Genomic DNA, 19,243 nt, shown 5'->3' with positions numbered 1-19,243 from the left:
CTTGAATGTTGCTCCTCCCACATTCTTTCTGATACTAGAGAAACACTGGTCTTGGGTAAGTAATAAAGAGCAGAACAAGAGTATAAATAAAGTTGTTTCCAAGGCTTATTTAACCTATAGCAAGAGATATAAAGTAGCTATAAGAGGTATTTCTCAAGTTTTTCTGTTATTAAACATAATGATGTAGGTGGTCAAGGGAAGCTTGGCATTTCTTAGAAGTCCATTATCAGCAAAATGGTGAAAAAAATAATAATTCAGATTCTATTCATTTGACCCTTGTGCTAACATACATAATGAATGGTTTAAAATTAGCTTATTGAAGAAAATGTTTTCTTCATGACAAATATATAACAAGGTAACAGGAGAAATTTTAAGGCAGCAGTTTATACTGTTATTCCCTACAAATGATTTATTTCATCATTATGAAGCTACCTTTTGCCTAGGTTGTAGTATTAGTATCTTGAAAGAATTGACAGCATTTCTATAAGAAGCACCTAAATCACACCATCCAGTAATCCAGACCTGACTGTATATGTGTGTACATCCTCTCCCTTCTGTGCCTCTGTGCTCTTAGGCCTGCATAAGTGAGATTTAGTGACTTCATTAGTATGTGATGCTTGGTGATAGTACTAATTAAAGAGGACAGAATGGAACAGATACCTTCTAATTCCACAAATATGAAGAACGGGAGTAAGACACAATGATACAGCATGGGTATGGCTTGGTGCTTTCTGATTCAAGAGGCCACTGCCCTCTGAGATTCCTTCCTTGCATTTAGTTGGGCTCAGGAATTCTATTCAGATCAATAAGAACCAACTGAATAATGTCTGTGTCAAGCTTTGTATTAGGAGCCATAATTTTAATTCTAGATCAGAAGCCATAAAAGCTAACTATTTGAGTTAGCCATAAAATTAGAAGTTGTATATTACATTATTGGGAGAAAACCCTTTATTGTTGGACTTTCTGTGTAATAGGGTTGTAATGCTTATCCATGTCCTTTCAGGGAAAAAGGGAGTGTACATGACTGATATAACACCTCAAGGTGTGGCTATGAAAGCTGGTGTCCTGGCAGGTGATCACTTGATTGAAGTGAATGGAGAGAATGTAGAAGATGCCAGCCATGAGGAAGTGGTTGCAAAGGTATAGCCCATAGGGATACTTACTTTTCACTCTACTCTTATTAGAAGTGACACGAAAACAGGAATGGTAGTTTATGATGGGAGGAATATAACGATGAGAAGTTAACCAACCCTTTGTATTAAGAATGAACAGACTCACTAGTGGTATCAGCAGTGTTAAGATAGGGTTTTGGAATAAGGCCTTTACTAGTTTCAGGTTTTCGGAGAAAAGTATTCTAAAGAATCGTTAACTTTATCTCTTGGATCTTATCTGTACCTGATTGGGAGACCCCTCTGAATTTATAATAAAATCAGTTTTAGTAAAAACATTTTACTAAAATGTTTTAAGACAAGCTGGCAGATGACCAATTGTGGTTATGAATATAGAGCTACACATGGGGAGTGTTGGAAGACCTGTTACCCCGAATCTTATGTCCCAGCACGGTTCCATGATACATGGATAACACTCTGAGGTTTTCCTTTGAGATAATATGGAACCTTGAAAACTGACCAACTTCGTCTTCTTTTGGTAGAATAATTTTTCAAAGTAGACCTTTACTTGCTTTTCCAAACTCCTTTTCTAGACTTGAGTACCTCACTTAAGTACCTGTCTGGGTTTTTGGAGTTCTAGCTCTCACTTGGGTTCAGTTAGCACCTGTGTGGGTGAGGTCATACTTAACAAAGGGAAACACAACTGTGGATGTGGAGATAGATCAACATCAGTGAGATGGTAGGAAACAGTATCACAGTTTAACTTGGGACTTACATTCTATATTCTATTGAATCTAGAGACTGTGCTTCCAGGCAGAGACTTTCCTACTTTCCAGCATTGTTCTTGCAGCTGGCCATGGGGTTACCTGTGTCTGCTGTTGTAGGTGAAGAACTCCGGAAGCCATGTCATGTTCCTGTTGGTGGACAAGGAGACTGACAAGCTCCATACTGAGCAGAAGATAGAATTCAAGAGAGAAACAGCCAGCCTGAAACTGCTACCCCGCCAGCCTCGGGTCGTAGAGATGAAGAAGGGAGGCAATGGCTATGGTTTCTATCTGAGGGCAGGTCCAGAACAGAAAGGTAAGGCACTAGTAGAGCAGAAAACTTGGTGGTGTCACCATGTAATTCTTCACCCAATCTGACTCCAGGCTTCTGTTAGGCCCCTGAGTCCCTACCAGCTGCATGAGGGTACGGTGAGAGATTAAAGAATATAGCTGGGTCATTTTCTAGGGGGAGCATGACAGGCATCTGAAGGTTTCCTCAACAGAATGATAAGGCAGACTTTTGGATCTGGGCAGCAGTATGTTGTAAATTTGCTCTCTTGGACAAAAAAGGCACCCTGATTTCTAGCTTTTGTTGATTTTTTTTTTTTTTTGTGGTGTGGGTACTCCCAATACATCTGATTTCAAGCTACCAATGTTCTGTCACAGAATGCAAAGTTGAAAAGTCTTGAACAGAATTGGTTCTCATGAGCTTATGTGAGCCAGCTCCAATACACCACTAGATCTGAGACAGGGGTGTCGGCTGGGATCTGGGAATCAAATCAAATAGAATTGGGAATCTTTCTGATTCCTTGTAACTCAACAAGGAAAGAGCTAAGGTCCTTCTTGGGAAGCTGAAGACATAAAAGAATGCAGGTTCAGGCCATTTGCAAACTGTCATTCTAGACGTTGATATTTTCTTCTCATTATGTATACTTACATTAATTTGTCAAATATTAATTTTGATTCATATTATATAAAAATATCTTCAGAGCCTTATATAATACCAAGAGAATCAAACAGGGATTCTTCAGTCAAGGAGCCCACTATTTAGTAGAGGAGATACAACACATATAACAGAAGGTGAGTGGTGAGGAGCACCGTCATATGGGGTAGAGTACAATTGGAATTCAAAGTTGGAGCACATTTTTCTTACTAAATAAGAACCGGAAGGCCTCATACAGCACCTGAGACAGCACCTGAGCTCAGACTTTGTAGTGTGAATACAATTTGGACAAGTAGATGGTATGGGGACAACGAAGCCCGTTCCATGAGGATTGTGTGAACAAAGCAGGGAAGCATGGGCGTAGTTTGATTGGCATCTAATGCATGACACAAAAAGTCACATTGGAAAGGAAGGTTGGAAAGAGATGATGAGGGCCTTTAAGGCCAGGTTGAAGAGTTTGGACCTGGCTCTGTAGTTTATGTGGAGTTAAAAGTTTTTTCAACAGCGTAGGAAGAAAAAATTAAGCCTACCATATCTTGGAGGCTTTACACATCTCAAGTACTCCTAATAATTCTGCAAGAAGAATTTCTGAAATTGAGGGCTGGGAGAAGATACAGTAACTATAAGGACAAATAGTTGTGGTTTAACTGGGATCAAATTCAGGTCTGTTCAGTTCTTTTTTTTTAATTTTTATTTATTTATGATAGTCACAGAGAGAGAGAGAGAGAGAGAGAGAGAGAGAGGCAGAGACACAGGCAGAGGGAGAAGCAGGCTCCATGCACCGGGAGCCTGACATGGGATTCGATCCTGGGTCTCCAGGATCGCGCCCTGGGCCAAAGGCAGGCATTAAACTGCTGCGCCACCCAGGGATCCCCAGGTCTGTTCAGTTCTAAAGCCCACGCTTGTGCTGCTGGACCAGGGAATAATTTGGTTAGATGTTGCATAAAGATGAATCTGAAGGCAGATCTGTATTGGAGAAGGCAAGGATTAGGGACAGGGAGAGCAGTTGGTAAGGTGCTATAGTCCAGTAGAGTTTAAGGCCAGAACTAATACCATATGCATTTAGGGTAGAGGAAGTGGGACCAGAGAAGAAATGTGTCAAATATTAAGGTAGCATCAAATGACCTAGCAGTTGATTAGAATATGGGGAGTGGATACTGAGGAATAATTGATGCTAACTGTTGGTAACTGAGGGGATAATGCTCCCATGAACAAGTGAGCAAGGGGAAGAGCTTTGGGATGGGGGAGATGGGCAAAGATGACTTTTGGTTTGAATATGTTACATTTGAGGGATCTATGGGCTACCTAGCTGGAGATGCCCAACAGCTAGCTGGAAAAGTGAAACTGGAACTTCTCAAAATAGTGGGAGGGACAAAAAAATGTGAGAGACCTGAAGGCATCTCATGAAGACAGTTCAAGTCAGGAGAGGAAGGGTAAAGACACATCCTTGAGGCACACACATACAAGCACATTCACAGTTGAATACACCCAATCGCTACTAAAATGCTAGCATGTGTTTCCTAGGCTCTGAGTTCTTTGGTGTCGTTCTTTTTTCTTCTTCCTCATTTTAATAGCTTAGCTTCTACGTAAGATGTATGGGCACAAAGATATTCACTGACTTCCTGGGAATTTGCTGATTCTTAATGCTTAGGATGTTATTTTGTCAAGACTGAATCTCACACACTTTTAGTAACAACATGATTCTTTTCTGTAAGATCCTTTCATTGGTAGTGGTTGGGTTTGTTCGTGGAGTAAGTTGTGGGCAGGGGATGAGGCTGGATAGGGTGTTTATTGTCATCCTTGGATGCCAGTGGGAGGGGCAGTAGGATTCAGCACACCTTCCAAATTCATTTTATTAGAGTGGTGGGCTCCCACAGAACTTCCTCAGTTTAATCTAGAAGTCTTTCTGATAGTTTAATTTTTTGGGAGGCTAGGTCAAGTCATCAAGGACATAGATTCCGGAAGTCCAGCAGAGGAGGCTGGCTTGAAGAACAATGACCTGCTGGTGGCTGTCAACGGCGAGTCTGTGGAATCCCTGGATCATGACAGTGTGGTGGAAATGATTAGAAAGGGCGGAGATCAGACTTCGCTGCTGGTGGTAGACAAAGAGACGGACAACATGTACAGACTGGTAAGTAATTTAAGGCTGCATATTCATGCATTAAGGTTGGGTCAATTCACTCAAGTCTCAAACTTTGGCTAGGTTACCACTTTGATTTTCAAACTGGAAGGGCATAACAATCCTCATTAAGACTGCACTGAAGTTCAAATTGGTAGTCATAAGAGAATGCCAAGTGATTGGTACATGAGTTTTAAGTCCTTAAATTTAAGATATTGAAAGAATTTGCAAATATAACTACAGAATTACTCTTGTTGATCTGAGAAAAATCTATGAACAATAGTCTGGAAATAGGCAGATGTAGCACTAACTTTCCCAAATAGGAAACAATTGGATTTTAAATTATAGACCAATAAATTCCATTAACCCCACATAAAAGCCTAGAAAGTATTATTAAATAGCTTCTAAGCCCTTAGCAAGGAAAGAGAAACATGGATTCAGCAAGACTAACTAACCTTAGGATCAAACTAACCTTATTTGCTTGCCACTTTTAATCACAACAGGTGTTAACGTGCATATTTTGCTTTTTAATAATTTTTAAATTTTATCACAAGAACTGAGGTATTCAGTCTAGTTTAACAAACATTTAGGGACCTTCTACATACCTAATCTGTCTTGCTAGGTGACAGTCACAAAGATGAACAAAGATGGACTTGTTCCATGTGATAACACAATAATGGAAGCATCTAAATGTACATAACTGATACAGAGGGAGGAATATGATAGGGGGTGGCATTGGCTCCTTTTTATAGATTACCAATTTCTTAGTCTCTCTAAACTTTTTTTTTAAATACCTCAGCCAGTATTTAAACCCAAGTTTTTAATTCATTATACCATATACATTCTCAGCACATTTTGATTAGCTATTTCAAGATACTTGTGTAAAGAAGATTAAAGAGTGAACTGGATGATAGAACAATTAATGGCTTTTTAGGTAGTTGTACAACCATACCTGAAGAATAATTCGTATTGGAACAATGTCAATCTGAATAGATGTCTCCAGTGGTATACTTCTTATCATAAGCTAGTTTACTGCCAAATTTGGATGGAGACCTGGAAAACGTTTAACATACTTAACTCGTACAAATGGCTTAATGTGTTGATGGGTAATTAATTTACTAGAGATTATAATATTCAAAATATGTAGTCAGGATAGAAGAATAAAAACTAATAAGTTTAAGTTTAAACAGGAATAAGCTTCAGGTACTAAACTAACTTAAAACTAAATTGTATGAGTACCAAATGGTGAGACCTGATTTGAGGACTATAAAAAAAAAAAAAAAAAAAGACCAGAAACCTGATGATACTCTAAATAGCTACCCCCATCCCCAAAAGGCAATTTAAAGTTACCTTAACTGACACTCGGCTTTTGGAGACGATAGTATTACTGTACTGAGTTATTCAGACCATACTTGAAGTGACTAGTAATGGAATCTTGGGCAAGTTACGCTCCTTGTGCTTGTTTCCTTAGTGGTAAGATGGGGGATAGCTACTATGAAGGGTTATATGAGGTAATATCTAGAACATTCAGAATAATACCTGGCACATAGAAATGTTATGTTTGTTAAGTCAACACTGTGTCCAGTTCTGAGAACATGACTATAAGAAGACCAGTGTCAGGAAAGGTAATCAGGGGGCAGCCCCCCGGGGCGGGGGGGGGGGGGGGCAAGTCCCGGGGGGAGGGGGACAGCCCCAGTGGCGCAGGGGTTTAGCACAGCCGGCAGCTCAGGGTGTGATCCTAGAGACCTGGGATCGAGTCCCATGTCGGGCTTCTTGCACGGAGCCTGCTTCTTCCTCTCCCTGTGTCTCTGCCTCTCTTTCTCTCTGTGTCTCTAACGAATAAATAAAATCTTAAAAAAAAAAAAAAAAAAAAGAAAGGTAATCAGGGCAGAGATTTTGGAAATCACCATGTGAATATTTAACTCGAATAAGCATAGGCTTTGGGGAAGAAAGGAGAATATCCTCAAGTAACTTGAAAGGCTAAATGGTAACTATGTAAGGTGATAGATATGTTAATTACCTTGACTGTGGTGGTCACATCACAATGTTATCAAATAACACTGTACACTTTGAATATATACAATTTGTCAATTATACTTTAATGACGCTGGAAAAAACATAAAGCAAAAATTGACAAACTTGAAAGTAGAAATACACAATTCTATCATAATAGTTGGAGGATTTCAATATCCCATTCTCTATGGTGAATAGAGCCACCACTCAGAAGATAAGGAACTCAAGGACTTGAACAAAAGAAACTAACTAGATCCAACAGAAATACAGAGCACATCTACCCAACAACAGAACACATTCTTCTCAAGGGCACATGGGACATTATCCAGAATAGACCATATGCTAGACCACAGATTAAGTCACATTAGCCCAAAGATGGAATCAACCCAAGTATCCACTGACAAATGAATGGATTTAAAATGTGGTAAATAGGGGATCCCTAGGTGGCTCAGCAGTTTGGCACCTGCCTTTGACCCAGGGCGTGATCCTGGAGTCCTGGGATCAAGTCCCACATCAGGCTCCCAGCATGGAGCCTGCTTCTCCCTCCTCCTGTGTCTCTGCCTCTCTCTCTCTCTATGTCTATCATAAATAAATAAATAAATCTTAAAAAAATGTGGTAAATAGTGTGTGTATAAATATATATATTTATATGTATATAAATGTATATGTATATATATTTTATATTTATATATATATGTAAATATATACATATAAAAGAATTCAGAAGTCTATTACATAGGGAGCTAGCTTTTGGCTTAGGACCACTGAAGCTGCCAGGAACAGGGGGAGCCATTTTTGCTGAGTGGTGACTTCCCAGGTGGTGGATAGTTCAGGCAGAAGTCAGGAGGTTCCTGATCTGGCTGTTGTAAAGGGGATTCAGGCACCAATTATTTTCCAGTCCCTCCTAAATTTATGACAATGATGTAAATAATGTTCTGGTTAATATAAAAGAGAACTTTGATCTAAAAAGATACCTATCCCCATCTTCTTCCTCCTCCTCTCCAAATCCCCTCTAAAGTAGGTTCCAGGGCAGCCCTGGTGGCTCAGTGGTTTAGCGCCGCCTTCAGCCCAGGGCATGATCCTGGAAACCCGGGATCCAGTCCCACGTCAGGCTCCTTGCATGGAGGCTGCTTCTCCCTCTGCCTTGTATCTCTGCCTCTCTCTCTCTCTCTCTCTCTCTCTCTCTCTCTGTGTCTCTCATGAATAAATAAATAAAATCTTGAAAAAAAATTAAAGTAGGTTCCATACAGGAGTGTGTGGGGGTGGGCGTATCTTTGAGATCTATCAGTGAATAAAACAAATGCCTAACTCAAATATTTGAAAGTGAATAAAAACTCATTAAGTGTTTAACATTACTGTACTTGTCTTCAAGATTAGCTGCTACTATCACTTACAGTTGATTTGCGTGTTGGATAGTGATTCAACAGTATTTCTATATGTGAAGAGTCACTGATAACTTTCCACATTTTAAAGACAGAAAGAAATGTGGGACACTTGCAAATATATCACTGAAATGTCTGAAACTTAGTTGAACTGGGTACCTAGGAAGTTCTTAGCTGTGCTATTCTTGCTTAGGAAGGAAGATGTGGTCTTGTGGTTAGAGAGATGATAATCAGAGGACCCCAACCTAATTTTAACCAGGCTGCTGAACAGTGTGACTTGGGGCAGAGCACACATTGTACTCACTTTCTTTTTTTTTTTTTTTTGTACTCACTTTCAATTGCTTGATTTTCTACTCATTGCCTAACAAATGTCCTGTATACTCGTGGGCAGCAATTTAATTGCTGATCTCAGCTCTTACCATACCCAAATTTACCCTTTTAATTCTCTCAATTAAAACCCACAGTGTACTAAGCTCTTAATTCTTTTAAAAAATCAGTCATATGTTTCCTGTTCTATGTCTCTTTTGTATTCAAGACCATCATTCCCTTCTTCACATGGATGGTCTGAGAGTGGAGATGGAGTAGAAGTATTTAAAGTTGGTGAACAGGGCAGCCAGGGTGGCTCAGCGGTTTAGCGCTGCCTTCAGCCCAGGGCGTGATCCTGGAGACCTGGGATCGAGTCCCATGTTGGGCTCCCTGCGTGGAGCCTGCTTCTTCCTCTGCCTGTGTCTCTGCCTCTCTCTCTCTCTGTGTCTCTCATGAATGGATAAATAAAATCTTAAAAAAAAAAAAAAAAGTTGGTGAAGAGTTTGGCATAACAAGTGTCAGCTAAAGATTACAATAGTAAAATGAGTACAACAAATTACTGTGTGTACTTAAGATGGTGATAAAAATAGTGTTTTGTTTCACTTTCTCTGATGTGTTTAAGGAGCTCTGAAGACCATCTTACTGAAGAGGAAGGGCTATAGGAACCTATTATGCATGAACTACAGAGCAAGTCCCTTGATGTGTGTAATCTCCCACAGGGAGACTGCCTACAGTTGGTCAGTGACTTGCTTACTATCACAAAGTCAAAAGAAACTAGCAATTTTTTAAACTTATTTTTGAATCTTTATGCAACATTCTATACTGCTTTTATTTTATGTGTATGTGCATTTATTTACATATTTATACATATTACTCCATAGCCAAGCTCAATCTTTCTTCATACGTTTCCTGGTTGGGGTAGTAGAGAAATTTTACTGCCCCCAATCAAATGTATTTGCCAGAGTTGTGGAACATGTATGATACCTTGTAAATTAAGCTACCACATTTAATAAAGTATAACTATTCATACTTACAATTAATGTTTTTTTTCCCCTTTTATTTTCAAAAGGCTCATTTTTCTCCATTTCTCTACTATCAAAGTCAAGAACTGCCTAATGGTGCTGTCAAGCAGGCTCCAGCTCCTACTCTTGCTCCTCCAGAGGTTTCAAGTTCAGATACTACAGAGGAAGTAGGAAATCATAAGCCTAAGCTCTGCAGGCTGGTTAAAGGCGAAAATGGCTATGGCTTCCACTTAAATGCGATTCAGGGTCAGCCAGGCTCCTTCATCAAAGAGGTATGGTAATCTGGTTCCAGCAGCCCACTGACCACAGTCACACTTAGGAGAGCCATAGTTTCTCCCACTCATCCATGGCTTAGTAAAAAGTTTGCATTGAAGACCTACACTGAGGGTCTCACTTGGTTTTAAAGAAATGTCATGGTCCTGTACCCTTTAAGATAGTGAGTAGTACATCCTAAGCTCACATCTTTTGTTTTTCTTAAACACCTAACTGTCTTTAGATACTTTCAAATCAAGTAGAGTGAATCAACATGACTGTACTTGACAGTCACTATCAGCTCTGAGAGTGATAATTATTTACTTTTGTGCATTTGGCATAACGTCCCTAGCCTATAGGGACTGACAGTGCGAAGTCTATCCCTATAGCTCTCAAGTTGGGAATGAAGAAAGGGAACCTATGAAATCTAATTAATGCCTTCAACCCAGAAGACATATGATAAGGTATTTAACCATTGCAATGCTACTCATTTTTTCTTCTGATGATCTTAATAATTTTTTAAAAAGTTGAAGTATAGTTGACAATGTTCTATTATTTTCAGATGTACAACATAGTGTTTTAACAATTATATATATTACAAATGCTCATCATTAGTAAGTGTAGTTACCACTGTCACCATAGTTATTAAATATTGTTGACTATATTCCCTAAGCTGTACTTTTAATTCCTGTGATTTATTTATTGTATAACTGGAAGTTTGTACTTAATCCCCTTTGCCTATTTTGCCCATATCCCCCATCTGCCTCTCCTTTGGCAACCACCAGTTTTATTCTCTGGATGTGAGTCTATTTGTTTTGTTTCTTGGATTCTATGTATAAGTGAAATCATAAGGCATGTGTCTTTTTCAGTCTGACTAATTTTATTTAGCAGAATACTATCTAAGCCCATCCATGCTGTTGTGAATGGCAAGAGTTCCTTCTTTTTTATGGTTGAGTAATATTCCATTGTGACGTACACATGCACACATCTTCTTTACCCATTCATCCATCATGGGCACTTAGGTGGCTTCCGTAACTTGGCTATTGCAAATAATGCTGCTGGGAACATAGGGGGACACAAATCTTTTCAAATTGGTGTTTTGTTTTTTTTTGGAAAATACCCAGAAGTGGAATCAATGGGTTTTATGGTAGTTCTGTTTTGAAATTTTTGAGGAATCTCTATACTATTTTCCATAGTGGCTGCACCAATTTACATTCCCACCCACAGCACACTGGGGTTCATTCCCATTTCTCCACATCCTTGCCAATACTTTTTATTTCTTATCTTTTTGGTAGTAGCCATTCTAACAAGTGTGAGGTGATAATTTCATTGTGGCTTTGATTTGCATTTTCCTGATTAATAAAGTTGAGCATCTTGTCACGTGTCTCTTGGCCATGTGCATGTCTTCTTTGGGAAAATGCCTATTCAGGTCTTCTGCCCACTTCTTAATTGGATTATTTGTTGTTGTACGAGTCCTTTATATATTTTGGATATTAACCCCTCATTAGATATATCATCTGCAAATATCTTCTCCATTTAGTAGGTTGCCCTTTCATTTTGTTGATTTCCTCTGCAGTGCAAAACCTTTTTATTTGAGATAGCCAGAATAGTTTCTTTTTTGCTTTTACTTCCCTTGCCTAAGGAGACTAATCTAGAAAAATATCGTTACGGCCGATGTCAGAGTAATTACTATGTTTTCTTCTAGGAGTTTTATGGCTTCAGATCTCACATTTAGGTCTTTAATCCATTTTGATTTTATTTTTGTATGTGGTGTAAGAAAGTAGTCCAGTTTGATTCTTTTGCATGTGGCTGTCCAGTTTTCCTACCAGCATTTATTGAAGACACTGTTGTATGTTCTTGCCTACAATCTACAACAAAGGTTGTAGACTGATTGACCATATAAGCATGGGTTTATTTCTGGGCTCTCTATTCTGTTCCATTGATCTATATGTCTATTTTTGTGCCAGTATCATACTGTTTTGAATCCTGTAACTTTGTGGTATACCTTGAGATCTGGGATTGTAAGACCCCAGCTTTGTTCTTCTTAGGATTGTTTTACTTATTCAGGATCTTTGTGGTTCCATACAAATTTTAGGACCTTCTGTTCTAGTTTTGTGAAAACCACTATTGGAATTTTGATAGGAAAGGCATGGAACCTGTAGATTGTTTTGAGTAGTATGGACATTTTAACTCAGAGTACAGGTCTTTCAAACCTCCTTCTTAACCTCCTTGGTTAAGTTTATTCCTAGATATTTTATTCTTTTTGATGCAAATATATATGGGATTTATTTTCTTTCTTCTTTCTTTCTTTTTCTTTCTCTTTTTAAAAAGTTTTATTTAAGTAATCTTTTTTTTAAGATTTTATTTTATTTATTTATTTTTTTAATAATAAATTTATTTTTTATTGGTGTTCAATTTGCCAACATACAGAATAACACCCAGTGCTCATCCTGTCAAGTGCCCCCCTCAGTGCCTGTCACCCATTCACCCTCACCCCCCGCCCTCCTCCCCTTCCACCACCCTATTTAAGTAATCTTTACACCCTGTGTAGGGCTTGAACTCACAACCCTGAGATCAATAGTCAAATGCTCTTCTGACTGAGCCAGCCAGGTGCCCCAAAATGGAATTGTTTTCTAAGTTTCTTTGCTACTTTGTTATTAGTGTACACCAACACTACAGAGTTCTGTACACTAATTTTGTATCCTACAACTTTATTGAATTCACTTACTCTAATAGTTTTTGGTGAGTCTTCAGGGTTTTTCTACATGTAGTATCATGTCATCTGCAAATAGTGACAGTTGTACTTTTTCCTTATTAATTTGATGACCCTTCTTTTCCTTTTCTGATTTTTTTTTAAAAGGATTTATTTATTTGAGAGAGAGAGAAAAAGAGGTGAGGAGGGGCAGAGGGGGAGAGAGAATCCCAAACAAACTTCCTGTTGAATCTGGAGTCTGAAGTAGGGCTTGATCCCATGTCCCCGAGATCATGACCTGAGTGGAAACCAAGAAATAAACCAAGATCAGTTTAACCAACTGAGCCAACCAGGCACCCTTCCTTTTCTGATTTTTGTAGCTAGGACATCCAGTACCACATCAAATAAAGGTAAGAGTGGATATTTTTGTCTACTCCTGATCTTAGAGGAAAAGCTTTCAGCTTTTCACCATTGAGTATGATGTTAACTGAGGGTTTGTCATATAGAGACTTATTTATGTTGAGGTATGTTCCCTCTAAATTTACTTTGTTGAGTTTTTATCATGCTGAATTTTGGCAAATGTTTTTTTCTGAATCTATTGAGGTGGTCATTAGATTTTTAACCCTCATTTTGTTAATGTGGTGTATTACATTGATTTGTGGATACTGAACCATTCTTGCTACCCTGGAATAAATCCCACTTGATTATGGTTAATGATCTTTTTACTGTGTTGTAGAATTTGGTTGGTTATTATTTTGAGGACTTTGCATCTATGTTCATCAGGCATAATGATGTATAATTTTTTTGTGTGTGTGGTGTGTTTGTCTGGTTTTGGTATCAAAAACTTGTCTTGTAGAATGCTGGCTTTGTAGAATGACTTTGGAAGCTTTCCTTCCTCTTCTGTTTTTTTTGGAATACCTTGAGAAGGATGGGTATTAACTCTTCTTTAGATGTTTGGTAGAATCACTTGTGAAGCCATCTAGTTCTAGACTTTTGTTTGTTGAGGGTTTTTGATTTTTTTTTAATTTTTTTCTTTTTAAATTTATTTATTCATAATAGTCACACGGAGAGAGAGAGAGAGGCAGAGAGAGACACAGGCAGAGGGAGAAGCAGGCTCCATGCACTGGGAGCCCGATGTGGGATTCGATCCCGGGTCTCCAGGATCGCGCCCTGGGCCAAAGGCAGGCGCCAAACCGCTGCGCCAACCAGGGATCCCGGGTTTTTGATTTCTGATTCAATTTGGTTACTAGTCTGCTCAGATTTTCTATTTTTTCCTGACTCAGCCTTAGAAGATTCTGTTTCCAGGAATTTATATATTTCTTCTAGGTTGTCTAACTTATTTATTTTTATTGAAATATAGTTGACATGTTAGTTTTAGGTGTACCACATAGTGATTTGACAACTGTATATGTTATGCTATGCTCAACCACAAGTGTAGCTAATCATCTGTCAGCACTCAACATTACAGTATCATTGACCATATTCCCTATGTCTTACCTTTTATCCCATGACGTATTCGTTCTATATTTCACCATTTTTGTGTATGGTGTGAGAAAGTGGTCATTATATAGCTGTTCGATTTTCATAGCACCATTTATTGAAGAGACTATCTTTTCTCCACAGTATATTCTTGCCTCCTTTGTTGATTAAATGATCATATAAGTGTGGGATCATTTGTGGGTTCTCTATTCTGTTCTATTGATCTATTTTTTTGGTGCCAGTACTATACTGTTTTGATTACTGTAGCTTTGTAGTATATCTTGAGATCTGGGATTGTGGTATAACAAATTTTGTTCTCCTTTCTCAAGATTGCTTTGGATATTTGGCATTCTTTTGTGGTTCCACACAAATTTTAATATTATTTGTTCTAGTTCTGTGAAAAATGCTGTTGGTATTTTGATAGGAATTGCATTGAATCTATAGATTGCTTTGGGTAGTATGAACATATTTAACAATATTTGTTTTTTCAAACATGAGCATGCAATGTCTTTCCATTTGTTTGTGTCATCTTCAGTTTCTTTCATCAATGTCTAAGTCTTCCGAGTACAGGTCTTACACTTTCTTGGTTAAGTTTATTCCTAGGTATTTTATTCTTTTTGGTGCAATTGTAAACAAAATTACTTCCTAAATTTCTTTTTCTCCTACTACTTTATTAGTAGTAGAGCACAACTGACTTGTGTTAATTTTTTATCTTGCAACTTTATTGAAATCATTTATTCTAATAGTTTTTGGTAGAGTCTGTAGGGTTTTCTTTGTATAATATGTCATTTGCAAATAATAACAATTTTACTTTTTCCTTATCAATTTGGATACCTTTTATTTCTTATCTGATCCTTGCAGCTAAGTCTCACACTGTTATGTTGGATAAAAGTGGCAAGAAGGAATGTTGTCCAGTTTATTGGCTTCTAATTTTTCATAACAGTTTCTTACAATTCCTTGTATTTCTATGGTGTTGGTTATAACTTCTTTCATTTTTCATTGAGTCCTCTTTTTTTCCTTTGCTGCATCTGCCTAAAGGTATACAGTTTTAGAGAACTAGCTCCTGATTTCATTGATTTTTAAAAAAGATTTTATTTATTTACTCATGAGAGACACAGAGAGAAGCAGAGACATAGGTAGAGGGAGATGCAGGCTTCCTGTGGGGAGCCTGATACGGGACTCAATCCCAGGACCCTAGGATTACGACCTATGCCAAAGGTAGATCCCCAACTACTGAGCCAACTAGGCATCCCTCACTGATCTTTCCTATTTTTTTTTTTTTTTTTTAGTTTCTATTTCCACTCAGATCTTTATTTCCTTTCTCCTACTAACTTTAGGCTTTGTTCTTTTTCTAGTTCTTTTAGGCACAAGGTTTAATTGAGGTTTTTCCTGATTCTTGAGGTAGGGCAGTAGCTCTATGAGATTCTTAGAACTGCTTTTACTCCATCCCAAAGACTGAATTGTGTTTTCATTTGTCTTCATTTATTTTTTTATTTCCTCCTTGATTTCTTGGTTGACACGTTCATTGTTTAGTAGCATGTTATTGGTGTTCTTTTTATTTTTTATTTTTTTTTATTTTTATTTTTATTTATTTATTCATGAGAGACAGAGAGAAAGAGAGAGGCAGAGACACAAGCAGAGGGAGAAACAGACTCTACACAGGGAGCCCGACGTGGGACTCGATCCCAGGTCTCCAGGATCATATCCTGGGCTGAAGGTGGCGCCAAACCACTGAGCCACCTGGGCTTCCCTATTGGTGTTCTTTTTAGACTTTTTTTTGTGATTTCTAGTTCAACCAGTTAGCCACCCAGGTGCCCCAGTGTCTTTGTTTTAAAATCTATTTTATCTAATGTAAGCACTGCTACTTTGTTTTTATTTTTGGCTTCCATTTGCATGGTAAATGTTTTCTAGCCTGTCACTTTCAGCCTGGGTCTTTAGGCCTGAAGTGTCTCTTATAAGCAGCATATAAATGGATCTTGCTTTTATATCCGTTCAGTTACCCTGTCTTTTGATTGGAGCATTTAGACCATTTACATTTAAAGTAGTTGATAGGTATGTACCTATGACATTTTGTTAATTATTTCCTGGGTATTTTTGTAGTTCTATTCCTTTCTTCTTTTGCTCTCTTCCCTCATGACTGATGACGTTCTTTCTTCTTTTGCTCTCTTCCCTTATGACTGATGACTTTCTTTTAATGTTACACTTGGATTCCTTTCTAATTTTTTGTATTATTATAGGTTTTTGATTTATGGTTACTATATAACATTCCTATATAACATCCTAAATATATAACAGTGTATATTAAGTTGATGGTCACTTAAATTCAAACATATGTATGTGTGTGTGTGTGTGTGTGTGTGTGTATATATATATATATATATATATATATATATATATTTTTTTTTTTTTTTTAAGAGAGAGCACAAGTGAGTATGGGAGAGGAGGGACAGAGGGAGATAGAGAATCCTAAGCAGGCTCCATGCCCTGCATGGAACCCGATGCAGGGATTGATCTCACAATCCTGAGAAAATGACCTGAGCTGAAATCAAAAGTCAGATGCTTAACCAACTGAAACACCAAGGCATCCCGAATTCAAATATATTCTAAAAGTACTATATTTTTATTCCTTCCCCTCCACATTTAATGTGTCTTATTTTGCATCTTTTTATTCTGTAAATCTCTTATTTATTTATTTGATATAATTGGTTTTACTACCTTTGTGTTTCAACCTTCACACTAGATTTATAAGTGATTGATCTACTATCTTTACGTGTTTTCTTTTATTGGTGAAATTTTTTCCTTTCATAATTTTCTTCTAGTTATGCCCTTTTCCACTTGGAGAAGGCCCTTCAACATTTCTTGTAAGTTTGGTTTAGGGGTTGTGACTTCTTTAACTTTTGTCTGGGAAACTGTCTCTTTCCTTCAGTTCTGAAAATGAGTTTGCTGGGTAGAACATCCTTGCACGTAGGTTTTTTTCTTTTGGTCTTTTGCAGGCCAGAGGGGGAATGGCATATATTTGTCTATATGTTATATGTATATATAATCTCAAAGTTTCTACTGAAAAATCAGCTGATAGCCTTACGAGATTTCCCTCATAGGTAGCTAGCTGCATTTCTCTTGCTGCTTTTAAGATTCTCTATCTTTAATCTTTGACATTTAAATTGTTATAGGTCTTGGTGTTCCTTCTTGGGTTCAGCTTGCTTGGGGTTCTCCTGGACGTCTGTCTCTTCCCCAGATTAGGGAAGTTTTCAGTTATTATTTCTTCAAAAAAAGCTTTCTGTCCCTTTCTCTGTTCTCCTTCTGGGATTCTTATGGCATGAATGTTACTGTCCCAGAGATTCCTTAACCTAACCTCAATTAAATTTTTTTTCTTTTTGTTGTTCAGCTTGAGTGCTTACTGGTCTTTCCGGATCACTAGATTTGTTCTGTATCATCTGTTAATTCCCTCTTATGTATTTTTAAATTTTAATTATAAAAAAGAATGAATCAGAGATAAAGAATATATTTTCTATTTCTTTGAGTTCTTACTGAATTCATTTACTCTTCTCTGAAGTCTGGTGAGCATCTTTATGACCATTACTCTGAACTTCCTCGGGTTGATTGCTTATCTCCATTTTGTTCAATTCTTGTTTTGTCTTATTCTTTCATTTGAAACATATTCCTTTGTCTCAAACAGCTACATCTTCCTGTCTTAAAGGAGTGATCTTGTGTAGAAATGTCCCCAGTGTAGACTGCAGGTGCCTAGTAGCTTTGGGTGGAGCCAGCTCTGGTGGCATAGCTGAAGCAGGCATGGGCTGGGCTGATTTGGAGTGCTTTATGCCATGATTGCTTTGGTGAGGTAGCTGAGGGTGTCCTGGTGTGTGCCATAGTGGGCCTGCATTGAGCTGGTGTGGGCTAGGGTCCCAGGGCTTGTTGAGGATGGCTAGAGCATCTGGGCTTATCTTGCATTATCAAGGTGGAGATGGAATGTTAACAGTGGTACTTGCTAATACCCTGTGCCCCTGAGAATTTCAGCAGTTTCTCTACCATTTGGCAGATGCTCTCGGGTTAGTCAACTGGTTCTCTTCGATTAGTCTAGTTGCTCTTTTTTTTTAATTAATTAATTAATTAATTAATTTTTATTTATTTATTTTTTTTCTAGTTGCTCTTTAAACTGCTACTATTTTTCTGTGCCCCAGGTCTGGGGAAACTGTGTGCAGACTCCTCAGTGGTCTCTCTCCCTACTGTAGTTTGTAGCATCAGGGGTGGGGGTTTCATCATTACTGTGTCTCCATCTCTTCTGCTGTTCTCTCTGTGGTCTATTCTTTTTTGTGTAAAAGCTGCTCAATTGGCCCTCAGTTCTTCAGGAGGAATTGCTCTTTATGTAGATGTCGATTTGGTGTCTGTGGGAGGAGGTGAGTTCAGAGTCTTTTTGTGCTGTCATGTCGGACCCCTCCTACCGTGGTATTCATTTGAGAACGGAAGTTGAATCTTTCAGAAGTGGAAAAGCATTAGAGCACCTTTCTTATGTACCTTAGGGAGAAATAACATGGTTAAGAGTACATTTTCAAACTCCTCTCTCCTCTGAAGGGAAGCTAAACTAAATTCCTTTATCCATGTCAGGAAGTGATAATTTAGAACCTCTCTTCATAGGTACAGAAGGGCAGCCCTGCTGAATTGGCAGGGTTGGAGGATGAAGATATCATCATTGAAGTGAATGGAGCAAAGGTGGTGGATGAACCCTATGAGAAGGTGGTAGACAGAATCCAGAGCAGTGGGAAGAATGTCACACTCTTGGTCTGTGGAAAGAAGGCCTATGATTATTTCCAGGTTAAGAAAATCCCTGTTGTTTCTTCCATGGCTGATCCACTGGATGAAACTCCTGATTCCAAAGAAGAAACACTGGCAGAACCAGAGCTCGAGTCACATGTGGCAAAAGAACGAGTGAGTGATGACAGACTTCTTTTAGTGATCTAACCTATCAGGGTATGATAAAGTCCTTAATAAGTACACCCCAGGTCTGTGTTGACCACACATTTCCTAGAATACTGGAAAATTACAAAGAGAACAAGCAAGTTAAATTATTTTGGTGGAGAGGAAGTGGTATGAGGACAAGCTTCTTTTTCATAGCATGGAGTTGACAGTAACTGTCTGGAGAAAAATCAATTAATAAAAGTTTATCA

General features: G+C 38.2%; 1 protein-coding gene across 3 annotated transcripts in view; it reads left to right on the top strand.

The window, feature by feature from the left end:
• PDZK1 (PDZ domain containing 1) overlaps positions 1-19,243 on the top strand; it is a 39,867-nt gene that overhangs the window by 18,791 nt on the left and 1,833 nt on the right. For all 3 annotated transcript variants that reach the window (XM_025453263.3, XM_025453262.3, XM_025453261.3), the window contains 5 exons: positions 1,004-1,140; positions 1,994-2,189; positions 4,751-4,947; positions 9,706-9,930; positions 18,714-19,004. In XM_025453263.3, the coding sequence (XP_025309048.1) occupies positions 1,004-1,140; positions 1,994-2,189; positions 4,751-4,947; positions 9,706-9,930; positions 18,714-19,004 (1,046 nt within the window). The remainder of the gene's footprint in view (positions 1-1,003; positions 1,141-1,993; positions 2,190-4,750; positions 4,948-9,705; positions 9,931-18,713; positions 19,005-19,243) is intronic.

The sequence above is a fragment of the Canis lupus genome, chromosome 17 (assembly GCF_003254725.2).
Source record: "Canis lupus dingo isolate Sandy chromosome 17, ASM325472v2, whole genome shotgun sequence".
Lineage (NCBI taxonomy): Eukaryota > Metazoa > Chordata > Mammalia > Carnivora > Canidae > Canis > Canis lupus.
Note: the sequence above shows the minus strand (reverse complement) of the source record. Positions and strands in the feature narration are given on the sequence as shown.